Here is a 19,354-nt window from a genome sequence, read left to right as displayed (position 1 = left end):
GATCGCAGATATTTGTCCGTTTTTGAATGTCTATAAATTTTTTATGTGAATCTGTTGAATCACCACGATTATATTTAGTATTGCGAAGGTACGTGCCTGTAAACTGTAACGTGAAACTCAAGCATGAAACTTGAGCTAGCTTTTTAGTTACCGTGATTTCTTTAGAGTCGATGGTCGATGTGATAATTTCCATATTACTTCTCAATATCGTACCGTTTCTTTTCATCTTAAAATACAACGAATGTGTATGTCTACGGAATAAAATACGCAGAATTCCACTCGCTAACGCAACACTAAATGCGAAGCCCAAAACTTTCTTGTTGTGACGCAACAGAAAGGAACAGAAAGCTCCGGCTTTCTGCCATCACCATTTAAGTATTCCAAAACTGGACAGCGTATTCGTATTATTATAGCACAAAGAAATTGATGGCTATTAGTTACTGAATAATCTCACGTATTATGTCTCATGTGTTCTCAGTTTTTATTTATGTATCGAGTTTTTCTTTACATAGTACTGTATTATGTATCATTTCTAAAAGGAGGAATTACAATCTCTTATTGCGATAATGTATAAAGTACGATCGCATAGCATAATACAACAATTTTTGTGATGGAGTAAATACTTATAATTTCAATAAATAATGGATTATTTAAATTACACAATGTATTTTTCATTTTTATTCGCATTGGCTTTATGTTACTTTTTATTAATTAAATATTATGTAGTTGTAAATTATATCAAATATATGATTTAATAAATGAAACGTACAAGAATGAGCTCACGAGGCAAAAAAGTAGTGTTTGTACTTGAGTAAGTATAATAACTTTACCTCTTCGGGAAGGGCGACAAAGAGAGTAAAAGTAGTCGATACGTACAATCGGATATATACTTTATTGGTCCAGCTGTTTAACTACGTAGAACTATTTATAAAATCTTACAAAATGCTCAACGTGTTGCAATAGGGAAACGTTACTTAAGTATATTTACAAAGCAACGGAGTTACGCGATTTCTAAGAGTCGATTGACAACAAGCTGTTATACATTAATATGATTATCGCAGGTTTTTCGAACATCTCGATTACGATTTCATGATATTTCAGATTTAAGATATTTTCGTCGTAAATGCAACGTGATTGTACGAATATCTCCAAGCTCGGATTTTGATCTAACTAGAAAGACTTTACTGCAAATATTTAATTAAACAATTCGTACATAAAGTTTTAAAAAATGTTAAATGCCATGCAATATTGTGAGGCACTTTTTGTGTATATATCTATTTTGTAGATATGCACGATCAATTTTTAAAAATTATTGTGAAGATTATAACTTGTGATATAACTATCGGTATTTGTATCGATAAATAAAGTGGGATTATCAGATTTCGATTTCTATATACATTTGTTTGATTACTGCACGATGTAGTATTAATAAAAATAATGTAAAGTACAGAAGCGCTTTGTATAAAACTTTTATACCAGCAAATGTTATAAAGGACTTAAAAATAATCGCAAATAGTTTTAAATTTGTAAATTTATTACTGTCAGAATTAGTAACGTCTTTAAATTACATAATAATAATTTCGATCAAGCATGATTCTCTTAAATGTTAACCAGCTAGCCATCCTTTAATTTTTTATCGATTCCATTACACAAAAGTATTTACACATGTAAAAATATGAAAAGTTTCTTAATTATTTCTGTTTCAATTTTCTGCTTTCATGAAATTCAGTAACATTGACAAACATTAATGTATACTTTATAATTATACAATAGGAAAAAACCAGTAATAAAATATTAAAAAATAAAATAGGCACAAAGAACGATAATTTTCATAATTCGCAATTCCTAGTAAAAAAAATGATGATTTTTTTTTTTTGCTATGGGGGATGTTTTGGGATATTATTATAATCTTCCTGTTTAAAGATACGGACTATGTAGTATGGTATCCTATGATTCCAGCTGTTGACATGTATTTGGTCAGTTCAAAATACTGTAATTATAAAGGTAAATTATGATAAGAGTAAATTTCTACAAAAAAAAGAATAATGTATTAAATTAAAGCGTTGTATATAAAAAAAGTTTAAATAGATATGTATATGTGTAAATATACTTGCATCATCTTTTTCAAAAATGACTATAAATTTAATATTCCTATTATGTAACAATTTTTAGGAAAAAATTACAGAAATGTTCTATAGATTTTTGCTAAATATAAAAATGCTATGGCAAATTTGACAAAAATGATTTTACTAAACATTTAAGAGAAGAAGCGGTAAAATGGGCATATATTGTCGATCTGTGTAAATTCCGTACTGTACAAGACAAGTGAGTTGTTTTACAATCACGATATTTGTACAAACAAATTTTGTGGCATTATTGCCCTATGCTGGATAAATTATTTTAATATTAAATAACCAAATATTGTAGTTAAATATTTGTATAAAATATTTTTTTTTTTGTTACAATGCAGACTTTTTAAATGGAGAGAATGGATATACTATAAAGGTTTAATGACAGCAAACTACAGTGCTTGGTCCAAAGTACTGGTATGGCATAAATGGCATAAAGTATATGATAATGCACTTTTAGAATATTTAACTTGCTCTGCAGATCCTCGCACTATCTAAATTAATAATGATACATGGATTTTATTCTAGAGTAACAAACAATAAAACTAATATTAATATTGTTTTTCTTATTGTTGCAAGATATGCAAAAAATGATGTAGTGCTCGATTATATATTCAACAGTTTTAAATTCTTTAAATTCAGTTAGTATAGAATTCAGTGTAATAGAAGAAAAATTTATATTTATTTATATCGTCTATTATATCTTCAAATAATCTATTTCAGATAACTGAATTCGTGGAAAGTAAATTTGTAAGTCTCAGTGAAAAGTCGACTAGTTGATGCAGTTAAACAAAAAATAAAAAACAAAAATTGGAATACGGAAGATGAGTTACAAATCACGGGCGCATCGGTAATATACGGTAATATGAAAAAGAAATATGCAAATAACTCAATCCATGGAAGAATAAAATTTTACTTATTGCTTATATATTAATAATTACCATTTATATATTAATAATTTTTGTAATCCTCTTCTCATTATATTAAATATTACTTTCTAATTTTTAATCGTTCCATGTTTGTTTCAACTATTTTTAATATTTTATTTATCTAATATAAAACATTAATTAATATTTATATATATAAATATAAGTATTTTATTTATTTCTCTAATAAATTGTAAATTTTTGTTATGTTTGTTATTCCTTTTTATACATTGAAATTTTATATTTTATTTTTTTTTTTTAACATTATAACATCTTTTATAATAAAGCTTAATAATTTATTTTTTGACGAGCAACTCTCTTCATTTATTCGTAGCAATGTATAAAAGTTTATGTTAATAAATTTATAATTTAATACAAATCGATTATGTCCGAAAAAATATTAAATGTGTTGCATCTTGACATATATATATAATTCTAAACATGATTTACCTTAAAAACACAATTTTCTACACATTTCTTGCAACAATAGTTAAAAACAACATACAAATTTACTTTCTATATTTTATGCACAAATTTATCCGATTGGATATCAACAGTTAATAGCTTCTCCATTACGTTAGTAGAGTTTCCTGCTGCGTAACCTCTTAGAAACACTATTTACATTATATGATGTATTTATCATGTTAGCTTCCAATATTTTTCTTAGTATTCGATGATTCCTCGAAACAGTAAGATAGCAATTAAATTTATATACCTCTGGCATTCGCAATTCAAGACGGTGTTAACTGTACTATTGTTACAAATTGTTATTTGTTATAATGTACTGTAATTTGAAACATAATTTTAAACTATAGAGGTGAGTTACCATAAGTGAAATATTTCTCATTAAAAATATATAAATTTCTAAAACACAATAGATATAGCTTTATATTCTTCAAAACATATTCTTTAGAGCTGATAAACATATTTTACGATTCTTTTAAATTTTTTCTTCTTCGATTTATACTACATGAGGTGAGATAAACGTATTATAAACAATTATCTATTATTTGTTTTAATGTAAAATTTTTTAATAAAATTTATGTCAAACGTTAAAATCAATTATTTGAAAAATTATAAATTATAAGGGTTACAATAATTCAAAATCAAATTAAAAAATAAAGGAGCGAAAAGAGCTACAATAGTTACTACATATCGTAGTAATATATTCTAAGTGTCCGCTAACTCGAAAAAAAAACGAGATGGAAGAGTCCGAAAGAAATGTATAAACTGCAGTTTATACATTTCTTTTCTTTTGCATTGGCGGACACTTAGAGATGGAATCTATAACTGCGAAATGTCAACTACGTGATTATGTAATTTATTCGTGCAACCCAAATTATTGTAAGAGTTATATTATAATTTGAATGATCGCGTGCGTTACATTTGTTATTTTGACACTGAAGAAATATGATGACAGGTCGAAACGCTGTTTTGTATGATTTATAATTTCAATACACACCGTTTTCGCACAAAAAATTGCATTGGTTCTTTTAGCTTCTTCACTTTTCATTTCAATTATTTTAATTTTTGCAAAATTTGTTGAAGACATCGATTGTGTTTCTTGAAACTTAGTGTATATATGATTACAATAAATAGTTACTTAATTATCTCTAACACATTATAAGAATGTAATTTTCGTAAAAAATAGAAATTAGTTTCTCTTACTTTTTGTATTTTTAGTATTTTATAAATTTCATATATACTTAATATTTTTACATATTTGAGAAAAATTTTTGAACAAAAATTATGTTGCTGATAAGATTCTCTATAACCTCTCGTATCTAAAAATTCATTTTTTTTTTTATTAGGATTAGAAATAATTCTTTTTCTGTTTCAGCCCTTTTTCATAAAAATTCTACACCGCTTTAGTACGATTAACTGTAAATAATTTTATATAATTTTTACTTTTCTTATATAAAAGTTCAATAGAATGTGTTGCAAATTATGTATTTTTTTCTAATCAAAAAATTCTTTCTGCAGATGCTTCAAATAAAAATTAGTATGGCATTCCGACATATTTTATTAAATGTCAAATTAATATTAATCGTGATAATTATGTCTACTGCAAAATTTACGAAAAATGACACTAAACTGAATTACAATGTTTTGCATGGTACTTATTTAAAACCATTGCATTATGATGTCGAAATAAAATTTGACAGAAATATCTTTTCTGCGAAATGCAATATTACCATCCAGACTAATCGTCCAACGAGAAATATAACTATGATGAATTCAAAGATTTTCGGAGTAGCAAGATTTGACTTGATTAACAACAATAGTAATCAAATAATCAACTTCTTGAAATTTTCATTTATCAATAAAACGTACCTTCATCTTGATTTTAACCAGTCATCAATAGATTTATTATATTCTGGTACATATATCATAAAAATGACATATGTCAGTAACATAGATGACGGAGACTTTTTCGAATCTTTCCACATGAAAGAAAAATATGAAATGTAAGTTAATATAATCAAATTTTTTATCAAATTGTGATAATAATTTTATATTAATCACAGATTTAAAATAAAATAGATTAAATAAAGTAATAAGAGCAGGAGAACTATTTCCATATTTTGACGAGCCGGTATTTAAATCAACCTTTAATATTTCCATCAAGCACCATAAAAGCTATACATTTTTGTCAAGTATACCGATACAAAAACAAGTTGAAGATATGGATAACATGATGTGGACTCAATTTGACACATCACCTTCAATGCCTGCTAAATATTTAACAATTGTGATGACAACATACAATTATAGCTTAATTTATTTAACTTCTACTACAATTTTCAAATTTTGGTCTAGAAAAGAGATAACAGAACAAGTGCGATATGCAATCACTATTACCCAAGGAGTCGTACGCTATTTGGCACAAAAGAATACAAGAAAAATATCAAAAATAGATTACATTGTAACTAACGACTTTCAAGACAGTAACATAAAGACACCGGGATTCATTCTATTAAGGTAATACTCATTAATATAAACAAAAATTAAAATCAAAATTAAAATTAAATAAATATATTTATCTATAATATTGTAAAACAAAAAAAATATTTTAATGTTAATATGATAATTAAAAAATTACTAAAATATATCTTGCATCACTCTTTCTGATAAAATTCTTATGTTTATTCTTGTTTTTATTTTAAACAAAAAATTTTAATAATTATTTTTACTTCAAATCGGACTTTAATTTAGATTTCATTATTCAAAGCATGAAAGATAATTGCGATTTACGTTTTACGTACAAGTAATATGTTACAAAAGCTTATTTTTTTCCACCAATAATAATGAGACAAAATCAACAAAACATTTCGCACGTAATGCTGATGCAGAAATGCTCAAAATAGTTTTTCCCCATTTATCTTAAATAAATTCTGTGTAAATGTCTAAGTAAATAGTTATTGCTATGTTTTTTTATTCAGAATATAATGTATATTGTTTGCTAAAAATATATAAAAACACAAGGTTGTTTAAATATAACATTCTTTTTCTTGTCAAATTCATATTTAACTTTATTACTGATTTATCTTAAAATTTAAGTTTAACAAAATTTAATTAATGTTTATTTGTGTCTGCGTGATAAATTGTATCTACTATAACGTCAACACCAAATTTATTAAATTGCAAAATTATAATATAAAAATTTTAATTTTAATAAAATTTTAAATTTTTAATACTTGAAAACAATTTGTAGGGAAGAAGATATTAGGTATAATAATACATTACATCCCGTTCGCAAAATAGAAGTGGCAAACTTAATAGCACGTGAAACGATTTCTTATTGGCATAATGATGTGTTTTTGTGGTCAAAAGAAGGATTTATTACGTTTCTTGCAGCACATATTTTGGATCAGGTTTTTATATATTTTTACTATTAGTATGCTGCAGTTTTTGATTTTATAATATAAACGACCAAATGTAAATAGCAACTGTCAAACTAAATACATGTTGCCAAAATTCAAATACTCGACTACATATTTCCTCGATCATATCACGCTTTACAGACTCGGTCATATTATCGCATGGTGGATTTATTTGTCGTTCAAACACAACAGGAATATTTACGTTTCCAAACTCTTCCTATAAATTCTCTGCTATTTAGATCAATTTTTCAATATATCAAATGTAAGTTTAAGTAAATGTAACTAAAACATTACTTATAGTTAAAGAAAATATAATTTAAAAACATTAATAATTGAACGTAAATTTTTAAATTTTGTAGTACAGTTTAAGAAAACTTAACTACAAATCCATTAAAATACAACTTATTTATATATAAAACTAATCATAAGTAGATTAAGAGTAAAAATTAATACTATTTTAAAATACTAATTACTGTAATATGATTAGTAATTAATACTATATTAAAAATAAAAATAAATATCTAGTAATCAATAGTAATTAATACTACATTAAAAGTAAAGAAAAACTACTTAACAAGTACTTTATAATATGAATTGTCACAGCATCCATTATATGGCGCATATTATATCATATATTATCTGATACTGTGTTTTGGACAAGTATCAACACGTATATAGACATACAGTGAGTAATATCTTTTTATATCTTTTAATAGTGATAATAATGACGTATAAAATGAGAACAGTAGAACAGATGACATGCTTCAAATTCTACTATTGAAAAACATAGAAATTAATCATTTTAAATTTAAATCACTATTCTTTTAGTTACTCTTTATGTAAAGAATTTTAAATAACATGGTGGAAAGATTATTAATAATATATAATATGATATATTAATTATTAATAATAATTAATAAATATTATTTATATTATTAATAATAAATAATGTAATTTTTCAATTGATAATAAAAATTTTTGCAATATTAATTTTTCAGGTATAATCAGATAAACGCGACAGATACTAATAACTCATCTACTATCGTATCATTTTGGGACGTTGTGGAAAGTGCTCTAGGTATAACGAATAGTACACGTAACTTTAATATACAAAATGTAGTCAATATTTGGTTAACGAAAAGACATTGTCCTATACTGTACGTGACACGAAATTATTCTACTAACTTAGTATCAATCTCATATATTAATTCTAATAATACACTATTTTCTGACATAAAACAATATGAAATATATGTGGTATATACGACGAAATCACTCATGAACATCGAGACACATCACTTTTGGCTATCTACACTAACACCATACCATTATATATCACACGAGATTGACAATGATGATTGGATCATTCTCAATTTAGAACAAGTTGGTAAATATTAAACAGTAGTTTTATTATTCTGCTGACTTTAATTTCTATACTGGATGTTTCATTATTCTATGTTTAATCATTAGAAATATGTCATATATTTAATATATTAATATATGTAGCCACAATTATGCACTACTCGCAACAATTAAAAGATAAAAAAAAATTGCAAAAGAAAAGCAAATCTTTATTTTAATTTTTTGTTAAAAAAATTGGGCTATAAAAACAACAAACGGCATTCAAAAGTGTAACTTTGAGCTTTTAAACGGTTTTCTGTGGAGTTCTGTATAATAATATTTTCACGGTTAAAAGCGATCAAGACAATGTAACGAATCTTTATTTAGTTTTCGAATATTCGGTCAAAATATTGCACAGCAATCAGCAAACATTCAAATTAAAAAAAAAAATTTTGCTACAAATTTCAAAATGCTTTATTCTGAATTAAAATACAATGATTTATTACGGAATTATAATGCTTTAAAAATTGCTTTTTATAAATAAATTTTTCGATCGTTTAATTGTTGCGCGTAGTGTACTTAACATTTCGGCCAATGTTGATGTAAAATTTACATTTTTAGCATTAATTTATTATTAATTTTTTACACATTTTAATAACAAATTAATTTTTTGAGAAAATATATAAAAGAAAATAATAAAATTTACAAGAATTTTTTAATAAATTTGATGAAGAAGCTGTAATAATAAAAGTATTTTTGTGTCATAGGGGACTATCGAGTCAATTATCATTCCGATTACTGGCAAAAACTTGCCCATTGTTTGTATTATGAAAATTATACCAATATTCATGTTCTCAATCGAGCTCAAATCATCGATGACACGGTTTATTTTTTGACGCATAGACATCAACTCAATTTCACCATGTTTTGGGATATTACAAGTTTTCTACTTAAAGACACAGACTATGTAGCATGGTATCCCATGATTAAAGCTGTTGAATACATGACGTGCATCTGGCCGGTTCAAAATACTGCATCTATAAAGGTAAATTATAATGAAAGTAAATTTCTATAAAAAACAATAAGGTATAATATTAAAGCACTCTATATAAAAGAAGTTAAATAAATATGTATATGTGTAAATATACTTACATTAACTCTTTCAAAAATAACAATAAATTTCATATTTTTATTATTTAACCATTTTTAGTGGCCACTTAAAGAAAAGTTCTATAAACTTTTACACGAAATAGGATACGATGACAAATATGACGAAAGTGATTTTACTAAATATTTAAGAGAAGAAGCGGTAAAATGGGCATGTGTTCTCGATGTTTATAAATGTAGACAAACAGCGGCATTTCAATTAGAAAAACATCTTGAAAGTTCTGCAGAAGATAAGTAAGTTGTTTTATAGCCACGATATTTGTAGCACTATTGCTCTATGCTAATTAAATTATCTTAATATTAAAATATAAAATATTGTAGAGTTAGATATTTGTGTAGAATATTTCTTTTTTCGTGAATATGCAGACTTTTCAAGAAAGAATGGATATACTGTAAAGGTTTAATGACATCAAACTTACTTACTTGGAACAAAGTGTGGAATAAATGGAAGGCAACATCTGATAATACATTTTTAGAATACTTAACATGTTCTACAGATCTTTTCATAATTCAAAATTATTTAGAATTAATAATAACAGATAGAGTGTTTAATAATGCAACAAACAGTAAGAGAAATGCTAATCTTTTTCTTCTTATTGTTGCAAAACATGCAAAAAATAGTATAGTGCTCGATTATATATTCTCCAATTTTGAATTCTTAGAATTTAGTTTAAAAAAGTAATTACATTTTTATTTAAATATATTTTAATATTTATAAATATTTATTACATTTATTAAATATATTACTTTGTTTTTGTAGGCAAATGGACCAGATTGCCATCTTAATTGTAATTATAACGCACGAGCATAACGAAAACCAATTCAGAAAGGTGTATTTTCCTATATGCATATAACATTCTCATTACTTGACTCTTTTATATTGAACTTATTTATATTTGTCATATACGTGACATGTCTGATCGCAGGAATTTATGATTTCTTTATCTGTAGTGAGAGAAAAACATATATTTATTAATGTCGTCTGTTGTATCATCAAATAATCTGTTTTAGATAACTGCATTCATTATAAATAATGACAACCTAGTGCATAAAAACCTAGTTAATGTTATTAAACAAAAAATAAGAAAACGAATATTCGAATACGGAAAACGAGTCACAAACTACGGAAGCACCGGAAGTACGAGAAAATAGTATGCATACAACTCAATCCATGGAAGAAAATCATTTTATTTCTTGTTCACGTACATTCATAGATATATTAATCATTTTTGTAATCCTCTTTTTATTATTGTATTAAATATTACTTTTTAATTTTAAATTGTTCCATTTTGTTCCAATTATTTTTAGTGTTTTATTTATTTAATTTTTGACTAACTAATACTTGTATACATATACAGGGTGTTCCGCACAAGGTTAATCACCTCTCGGGTGCAGGTAAAGCAAGTTCAACCGAGTAGAAAAGTTTTCTTCCGTTTTGCGATTTTTGCAATAATTAATAAGAAATTAATTAAAGAAGATCGGCCAATTCGCGCGAGTCTAAGCGCGCGGCGAGAAGAGACAGCCCACTGTTACGTGGTCGCTAGGACGCAAAGATCTAGCGTTACGCACTGCTCGTAAGTTGCCGTTGTCAATTGTAGAGCGCTCCTCCCAACTTTATTAACCGCTTCATCGCGTGTCTAGTAACCAAATAACAGTGGATTGTACCGCCATGGGTCTCTTCTCGCTGCGCACTTAAACTCGCGCAAATTGGCCGATATTTTTTAATTAATTCCCCATTAATTATTGCGAAAATCGCAAAATGGTAGAGAACTTTTCTACTCGGTTTAACTCGCTCTATCTACACACAAGAGGTGATTCAGCAATTATCGGACACCCTGTATATACATAAAAATTATTTACTTTAAAAGTATAATTTTCCACACATTTCCTGTAATAGTTGAAAACAACGTACAAATTTAATTTCTATATTTAATGCATAAATTTATCCGATTAGATATTAACAGTCAATAACTTCTCCATTATGTTATTAGAGTTTCCTACTGCGTAACCTCTTAGAAACACTATATACATTACATTATGTATTTATCATGTTAGCTTCCAATATTTTTCTTAGTGTTCAATGATTCTTCGAAACAGTAAGATAGCAATAAAATTTATATACCTCTGGCATTCGCAATTCAAGACGGTGTTAACTGTACTATTGTTATAAATTGTTATTTGTTACAAGGTACTGTAATTTTAATAAACACAATTTTTATCTATAAAGGTGAGTTATCATAAGTGAAATATTTCTCATTAAAAACATATAACAAATTTCTAAAACACAACAAATACAGCTTTATATTCTTATTACATATTCTTTTGTGCTGATGAACATATTTAACGACTTTTTTAAGTTCTTTCTTTCTCAATTTATACTACGTGAGCTGAGATAAACGTAATAATTATCAATCGTCTGTTTCAATGTAAAAGTTTTTAATAACATTTATATCACACGTTAAAAACTAATTATTTTGATACTCACAAAATTTATTGAAACGATCGATTGCGTTTCAAGAAACCTAATGAAATAGTTGCAGTGAAAAGTTATTCAATTATCTGTAACATTGTAAGAACGCAATTTTCTGTAAAAATAAAAATTCGTTTCTCTTACTTATTGCCCGGGTAGCACATGTTTGTTTCATATATGTCCTCCCAACGAACATACATACATTGGATAGATTTCGGAAGCATATATATAACGAATAAGTGCTAACTTGCATTTTCAGCATTATATAAACTTTATATATATTTAATATTTTCAGCCTTATATTTAATAAAAAAGATTGGACAAATTATATTACACATAAAATTCCATATAATTTCTCGTAATTAAAATTTCGTTTCTTCTTGCGCTACTATCAGAAATAATTCTTTTTCTCTTTTTGCCCTTTTTCATAAAAATCCTACACCGCTTTAGTACGATTAACTGCAAAAGTTGTTATATATAATCTTTATTTTTCGTATATTAAATTAAATAGAATGTGATGCAAATGTATGTGTTTATTTTTAATCAAAAAATTCTTCTTGCAGAGGCTTCAAATGGAAATTGGTATGGCAATCCGACATATTATACTAAATATCGGATTAATATTAATACTAACAATTATACTATCTACTGGAAAATTGACACAAAATAAGACTGAACCGAATTACAATGTTTTGAATGGCACTCGTTTAAAACCATTGCATTATGATGTCGAAATAAAATTTGATGGAAATATCTTTTGTGGGAAATGCAATATTATCATCCAAATTAATCGTCCAACAAAAAATATAACTGTGATACGTTCAAAGATTTTCATTATAGTGAAAATTGACTTAATTGACAACAATGATAATCAAACAATCAACATCCAGAAATTTTCATTTATTGATAAAACGTACATTTGTTTTGATTTTACCCAACCATCAGGCGATTTATTATCTCCTGGTACGTATATCTTAAAAATGATATATGTCAGTAGCATATTAGATGACAGAGACTTTTTTGAATCTTTCGACATAGTCAAAGAAAAAGACAAAATGTAAGTTAATATAATCAAATTTTTAATCAAATTGTGGTATTAATTTTATATTAATCATACATTTAAAATAAAATAGATTAAACAAAATAATAAGAGCAGGAGAACTATTTCCATATATTGACGAGCCGGCATTTAAATCAACCTTTAATATTTCCATCAAGCATCATAAAAAGAATACATTTTTATCAAATATGCCGATACAAAAAAAAGTTGAAGATATGCGTAACATGCTGTGGACTCAATTTGACACATCACCTTCAATGTCCGTTCAACATTTAACAATTGTGATAACCACATTCACTAATTTCTTCGCCTCTTATAGAAATGTTAAAATTTGGTATAGAAAAGAGATGATAGACCAGTTGCGATTTGCAGAAAACATTGTCCATGGAGTCGTGTACTATTTGGCACAAAAAAATTCAAGAAAAATATCAAAAATAGATTACGTTGTAACTAACGACTTTCAACACAGTAACATAAGGACGCGAGGCTTTGTTCTGTTAAGGTAATACTCATTAATAACATCAAAAATTAATACCAAAAATAAAATTAAATAAATATATTTATGTAATATTGTAAAACTAAAAAATATTTTAATGTTAGTATAATTATTAAAAAATAACTAAAACATATCTTGCATCACTCTTTCTGGTAAAAGTCTTATGTTTATTTTTAATTTTATTTTATATAAAAAAATTTAAATAATTATTTTTATGTCAAATTAGATTTTAATTCAGATGTCATTGTTAGAAGCATGAAAGATAATTGCGATTTACGTTTTACGTACAAGTAAAAAATATGCTACAAAAGCTTATTTTTTGCGCCAATAATAATAAGACAAAATCAACAATATTCTTATTACTGAAAATGTTAAATATATTTTCGCACGTAATGCTGATGCAAAAATGCACAAAATATTTTTTTTTTCTTAAATAAATTCTATGTAAATATGTAAAATTAAAGACAAAATAGTTATTGTCATGTTGTTTCATTGAGAATATAGTTTATATTGTTTAGTAAAAATATATAAAAACAGAAGTTTGTTTATATGTAACATTCTTTTTCTTATCAAATATAGATTTAACTTTATTACTAATTTATCACGAAATTTCAGTTTAACTAAATTTAATTAATGTTTATTTGTGTCTGCGTGATAAATTGTATCTACTACAACAGCGCTCGGAATTAGTTGCATATTTCGGGCCGATTTTCGAAACGACGCCTCTTGTTGTTCCACTAGCGCTCAGCCGCTGACGGCCGAGCCGACGATAGCTCAGACTCAGAAGCGTTTTATATAAGAAATAGGCTGGGTTGTTGAGGCATCTCTCAAGAAATCGTAACATTTTCTTCACCACATAAATAATGTTTATTTTCATTAATAATTAAATATATATATTATGCATTAATAAAAATAAACATTATTTATGTAGCGAAGAAAATGTTACGATTTCCTGAGAGATGCCTAAATAATCCAGCCTATTTCTAATATAAAACGCTCCTGAGCCAGAGCTATCGGCGACTCGGTCGTCAGCGGCCGAGCGGTAGTGGGGAAACTGGTGACATCCTCTCGGGAATCGGCCCGAAATGTGCAACTAATTCTGAGCGCTGTACTACAACGTCAATATCTAATTTATTAAATTGCATAATTATAATAAAAATTTCAAGTATATTTCTAATACTTGAGGACAATTTGCAGAGAAGAAGATATTATTTTTAATAATACCGTAGATGACATTGCCCGCAAAATAAAAGTGGCGAATTTAATAGCACGTGAAACGATATCTCAGTGGTACGATGATGTGTTTCTGTGGTCAAAAGAAGGATTTATTACGTTTCTTGCAGCGCATATTTTGGATCAGGTTTCTTATATCTTTACAATTAATATGCTACTATATTTTTAGACTTTATAACTTTATTAAAAGACCAAATAACAACTGTCAACAGCGTTAAATATAATATGCCAAAAAACTTAAATACACCCTCAACTATATATTTCTTCGTTCATGTCTCGCTTTACAGACTCGGTTATATTATCGCATGGTGGATTTATTTGTCGTTCAAACACAACAGGAATCTCTACGTTTCGATACACTTTTTATGCCAAATTTTCTGTCATTTAGAAAATATCGTTATTATATCAAAAGTATGTTTAAGTAAATATAACTAAAATATTATTTAGAATCAAAGAAAATGTAATTTTAAGATATTGATAATTATATGTAAATTCTTCAATTCGTATATAACAAAATATAAGAGAACTTAACTGCAAATCGATTAAAATACAACTTATTCATATATAAAACTTATTATATAGTATATTAAGAATAAAAATAATTACTATTTTGAAATACTTGTTTCTATTATGTCAATAGTAATTAGTACTATATTAAAAGTGAAAAAATACTTTAAACTTTTCAACAAATACTTTACAATTTCAATTGTTACAGCATGCATTATATGGCGCATGTTATATCATATACTATCTGATGATGTGTTTTGGACTAGTATCAACACACATATAAACATACAGTAAGTAATATCTCTTCATATCTTTTTATGATGATAATAATGACGTAAAAAATGTGAACAGTAAAACAGATGACATACTTCAAAGTCTACTGTTCAAAAACATAGAAATTATTCGTTTTAAATTTATCGACTACTTGTAATTGCTTTTTATTTTAAGAATTTTAAACAACATATTGAGGAATTATTATTTATAGTAATAATGTAATTTTGTAATTGATAATAAAGAATTTTGCAATGTTATTTTTCAGGCATAATCAGACAAATGCGACAGATACTGATAATTTATCTAACATTGTATCATTTTCTAACACTGTGGAAAGTGTTCTAGATGCAATGAATAGAACACGTAACTTTAATATAGAAAATGTAGTCAATATGTGGTTAAGGGAAGGATATCATCCTATACTGTACGTTACACGAAATTATTCTACAAACTTAGTATCAATCTCATATAATTATAAAGACACAATACGACGATATAAAATATATGTGAAATTGACAAGGAAATCACTGAATTTTGTGACACAACATTTTTGGCTATCTGCACTATCACCGCACTATTATATGTTGGACGAGCCTGACAATAATGATTTTATTGTAGTCAATTTACAACAAGTTGGTAAATATTAAGCAGTAACTTTATTCTACTATTTTGATTTTCTATAATTCATGTTTAATTATTCTATGTTTAAGATTAGAAATATGTTTTTTTTTGTACATTGGCAAATTTGTAATATTTGTAGATATTCCCACACAGCATGCATATCCGTTCAGAACAGATCTCGAAGATATCATATCTCTCAAAGATATCTTTGAGATGTCTTCTGGACGTCTTTTGGATATACGTGCTGTGTGGGTTGTTTGAGATATATTGATTATACATTTTGGTTATATATTAATATATATATTTTGATTATATGTTATTATTTTGATTATATATTAACCCTTAGTCCCGATGGTTCTTTTCGGCACCTTTAATCCCGACTCCCGGGTCGTTTGCGTCTTTGCGTTATTTGGATCAGTAAAAACGCTTTAAAAAATCTGAAAAAATTCATGAAGCTTCTTTTAACCTTCAACTTGAAGTCCCAATCATAATATTTCGATAAAAATTATTTTTTTAGGTGGGGGATATGGCGCGTTCCGTACCTGTTTTCAAAAATTACAGCACTTTGAAATTTCGCTTGGGTCGAAAACGACCCATGAGTCGGGACTAAGGGTTAATATATTATATGTAGTCACAATTATATTTAACGTTTCGGCCAATGTTGATTCTCCATAGCTTACATATTTGAAAATTAATTTATTATTAATTTAAAGTAACTTTGTAATTAAATATTTGTAATAGACATATTATGAACTAATTTTTAAAAGATTTTATTATAAATTAAATTATTTGAGGATATGTTTAGAACAAGAAAACAATTTGCTAGCACTTCTTGACAAATTTGACAAAGACACACTAATAATAAAATTATTATTTTTGTGCTATAGGCTACTATCGCGTCAATTATAATATGGATTACTGGCAGAAACTTGCGGATTATTTGTACTTTGTAAATTATACCGTGATTCATGTTCTGACTCGAGCCCAAATCATCGATGACGCGTTTTATTTTTTGACGCATGGACAACTCAATTTCACCATGTTTTGGAATATTACAAGTTTTCTACTTAAGGACACAGACTATGTAGCATGGTATCCTATGATTAAAGCTGTTGAATACATGACGTGTATCTGGTCTGTTCAAAATACTGCATCTATAAAGGTAAATTATAATAAAAGTAAATTTCTATAAAAAAGAATAATGTATAATATTAAAGCGCTGTATGTAAAAGGAGTTAAACAAATATGTGTAAGTATACTTACATCTTTTTTTTCAAAAATATCATAAATTTAATATTTCTATTATTTTACAATTTTTAGAACAATATTAAAGAAATGTTCGATAAACTTCTGCAAAAAATAGGATACGATGACAAATTTGATGAAAGTGATTTTACTAAATGTTTAAGAGAAGAAGCGGTAAAATGGGCATGTGTTCTCGATGTTTATAAATGTAGACAAACAGCGGCCTTTCAATTAGAAAAACATCTTGAAAGTTCTACAGAAGACAAGTAAGTTGTTTTATAGCCACGATATTTGTGGCACTATTGCCCTATGCTAATTAAATTATCTTAATATTAAATTAGAAAATATTGTAGAGTTAGATATTTGATTACATTTCTTTTTCCTTGATAATACAGACTTTTAAAATGGAAAGAATGGATATATTGTAAAGGTTTAATGGCAGCAAACATCATCACTTGGCGCAAAGTGTGGAATGTATGGAATGCAACATCCGATAATACAATTTTAGAATATTTAACTTGCTCTACAAACACTAATATTATTCAATTTTATTTGAGATTAATGAGGGAAAATAAATATGAAAATAAATTTTATATTAGCATATCAAAAAGTAGAACGAGTGCAATTTTCTCTCTTATTGTTGCAAAACATGCTAAAATTGATGCAGTGCTCAATATGATATTCGACTTATTCAAATTCAATATAAAAAAGTGATTACCTTCTTTTATTTGTAATTATATTTTAATATTTATAGATATTTGTTATATTTGCTATATATATTGCTTTGCTTTTGTAGGCTAATTGACCAAATAGCCATGATAATTGTTATTATAACGCACGAACATGACGTAAAAAAATTGAAAAAGGTATATTTTCCTATATGCATATAACATTCTCATTACTTGACTCTTTTATATTGAGCTTATTTATGTTTAATTCGTCACATACGTGATGTATCCAAATGCATTTAACGTAGCAATTTATCATTTTTTTATCTGTAGTGAGAGATAAACTTATATTTATTAATATCGTTCGTTTCATCATCAAATAATCTGTTTTAGGTAAGTGAATTCGTTCAAAATAATCTTGCAATGAGTGGAAAGGAATTAATTGATGCCGTTCAACAAAAAATACAGAAACGAAAGTTAGAATACAACAGACGATCAACAACCTATGGGCGCCTATAAGCGCCTACCGTATGAGAAACAAATAGGCAAACAACTGAATCCATGAAAGAGAATAATTTTACTTGTTGCTCACATGCATTCATATATTAATAATTTTTGTAATTTACTTTTTATTGTTCTATTAAATATTACTTCTCAATTTTAAATTGTTCCACTTTTGTTCCAATTATTTTTAATATTTTATTTATTATCTCTGGTATTGTAACTTTCTGTCATGTTTGTTATTTCTTTATTTGACCCTTTTTTCATACATTATAATTTTAGAATATTTTATTATTTTTAATTTTATAAAATCTTTTATAATAATGCTTAATAATTCATTTTTTTACGAGTAACTCTTTCCTTTTATTCGTAACAATATACAAAGTGTCCGGTAATTGCTGTATCACCTCTCGAGTGTAGGTAGAGCGGGTTAAACCGAGTAGAAGAGTCTTCTACCATTTTGCGATTTTCACAATAATTAATGAGGAATTAGTTCAAAAAATATTTGTCAATTCGCGCGAGTTTAAGCGCGGCGAGAAGAGACCCATGGCGGTACAGCCACCACTGTTATTTGATTACTAGGCGCGCGATGAAGCGTTGGCAGGAGCGCTCTACAAATGCCAATAGCTACATACGAGCGGTGCGTAACGTTAGATGGCCTAGAGAAAGCGTCGTACAAAAAACAATAGCACGGCCCCTCTCAGGCTTCTCTCTGGTGATATATACATTAGAGAAAAATAAAGAAACATTTTAAAAATCAAAGAGTAACAATAACATCATCAATATTATTATTATTTACATTTGTTATATTTAAGAAAAATAAATAAGCTAGA

General features: G+C 26.8%; 2 protein-coding genes across 7 annotated transcripts; both read left to right on the top strand.

Moving 5' to 3' along the window:
• The first annotated feature begins 77 nt into the window (after nt 1-77).
• LOC105677669 (aminopeptidase Ey-like) lies at nt 78-10,726 on the top strand. Of its 5 annotated transcripts, none has more exons than XM_067355105.1 (13): nt 78-3,872; nt 4,896-4,938; nt 5,039-5,523; nt 5,600-6,037; nt 6,771-6,930; nt 7,081-7,201; nt 7,543-7,624; nt 7,938-8,326; nt 9,048-9,325; nt 9,491-9,681; nt 9,814-10,125; nt 10,208-10,277; nt 10,459-10,726. In XM_067355105.1, exons 3-13 carry the CDS (start codon nt 5,039-5,041, stop codon nt 10,597-10,599), a joined length of 2,667 nt encoding a protein of 888 aa, XP_067211206.1. In that variant the 5' UTR covers nt 78-3,872; nt 4,896-4,938; the 3' UTR covers nt 10,600-10,726. The 5 variants fall into 5 exon arrangements, with proteins under 5 accessions (XP_067211206.1, XP_067211208.1, XP_067211205.1 ...); XM_067355107.1 differs by having other exon boundaries at nt 5,584-6,037; XM_067355104.1 differs by having other exon boundaries at nt 4,896-5,523.
• A 129-nt stretch (nt 10,727-10,855) lies between these two features.
• On the top strand, nt 10,856-18,685 carry LOC105677676 (aminopeptidase N-like). 2 transcript variants are annotated; one of them, XM_012376452.2, is made up of 12 exons: nt 10,856-11,635; nt 12,481-12,974; nt 13,051-13,479; nt 14,671-14,833; nt 14,994-15,117; nt 15,422-15,503; nt 15,752-16,122; nt 16,995-17,269; nt 17,428-17,618; nt 17,748-18,062; nt 18,149-18,218; nt 18,414-18,685. In XM_012376452.2, the coding sequence occupies exons 2-12, from the start codon at nt 12,490-12,492 to the stop codon at nt 18,537-18,539; spliced, it is 2,631 nt and encodes an 876-aa protein (XP_012231875.2). In that variant the 5' UTR covers nt 10,856-11,635; nt 12,481-12,489; the 3' UTR covers nt 18,540-18,685. The 2 variants fall into 2 exon arrangements, with proteins under 2 accessions (XP_012231875.2, XP_012231866.2); XM_012376443.2 differs by having other exon boundaries at nt 10,856-11,674.
• The last annotated feature ends 669 nt before the right edge of the window (nt 18,686-19,354 follow it).

Source organism: Linepithema humile, chromosome 5 (genome assembly GCF_040581485.1).
Source record: "Linepithema humile isolate Giens D197 chromosome 5, Lhum_UNIL_v1.0, whole genome shotgun sequence".
NCBI lineage: Eukaryota > Metazoa > Arthropoda > Insecta > Hymenoptera > Formicidae > Linepithema > Linepithema humile.
The sequence above is the reverse complement of the archived record's forward strand: the minus strand, read 5'-3'. Positions and strand labels throughout refer to the sequence as shown.

Coding starts and splice junctions, on each gene's coding strand:
- LOC105677669 (XM_067355104.1), top strand. CDS start 5,003: ATGTATTTTTTTCTAATCAAAAAATTCTTTCTGCAGATGCTTCAAATA. Junction 9,682..9,813: donor GAAAGTTCTGCAGAAGATAA/GTAAGTTGTTTT, acceptor GTGAATATGCAG/ACTTTTCAAGAAAGAATGGA. Junction 10,278..10,458: donor ACGAAAACCAATTCAGAAAG/GTGTATTTTCCT, acceptor AATCTGTTTTAG/ATAACTGCATTCATTATAAA.
- LOC105677676 (XM_012376452.2), top strand. CDS start 12,490: ATGGAAATTGGTATGGCAATCCGACATATTATACTAAATATCGGATTA. Junction 18,063..18,148: donor TTCAAATTCAATATAAAAAA/GTGATTACCTTC, acceptor TTGCTTTTGTAG/GCTAATTGACCAAATAGCCA. Junction 18,219..18,413: donor ACGTAAAAAAATTGAAAAAG/GTATATTTTCCT, acceptor AATCTGTTTTAG/GTAAGTGAATTCGTTCAAAA.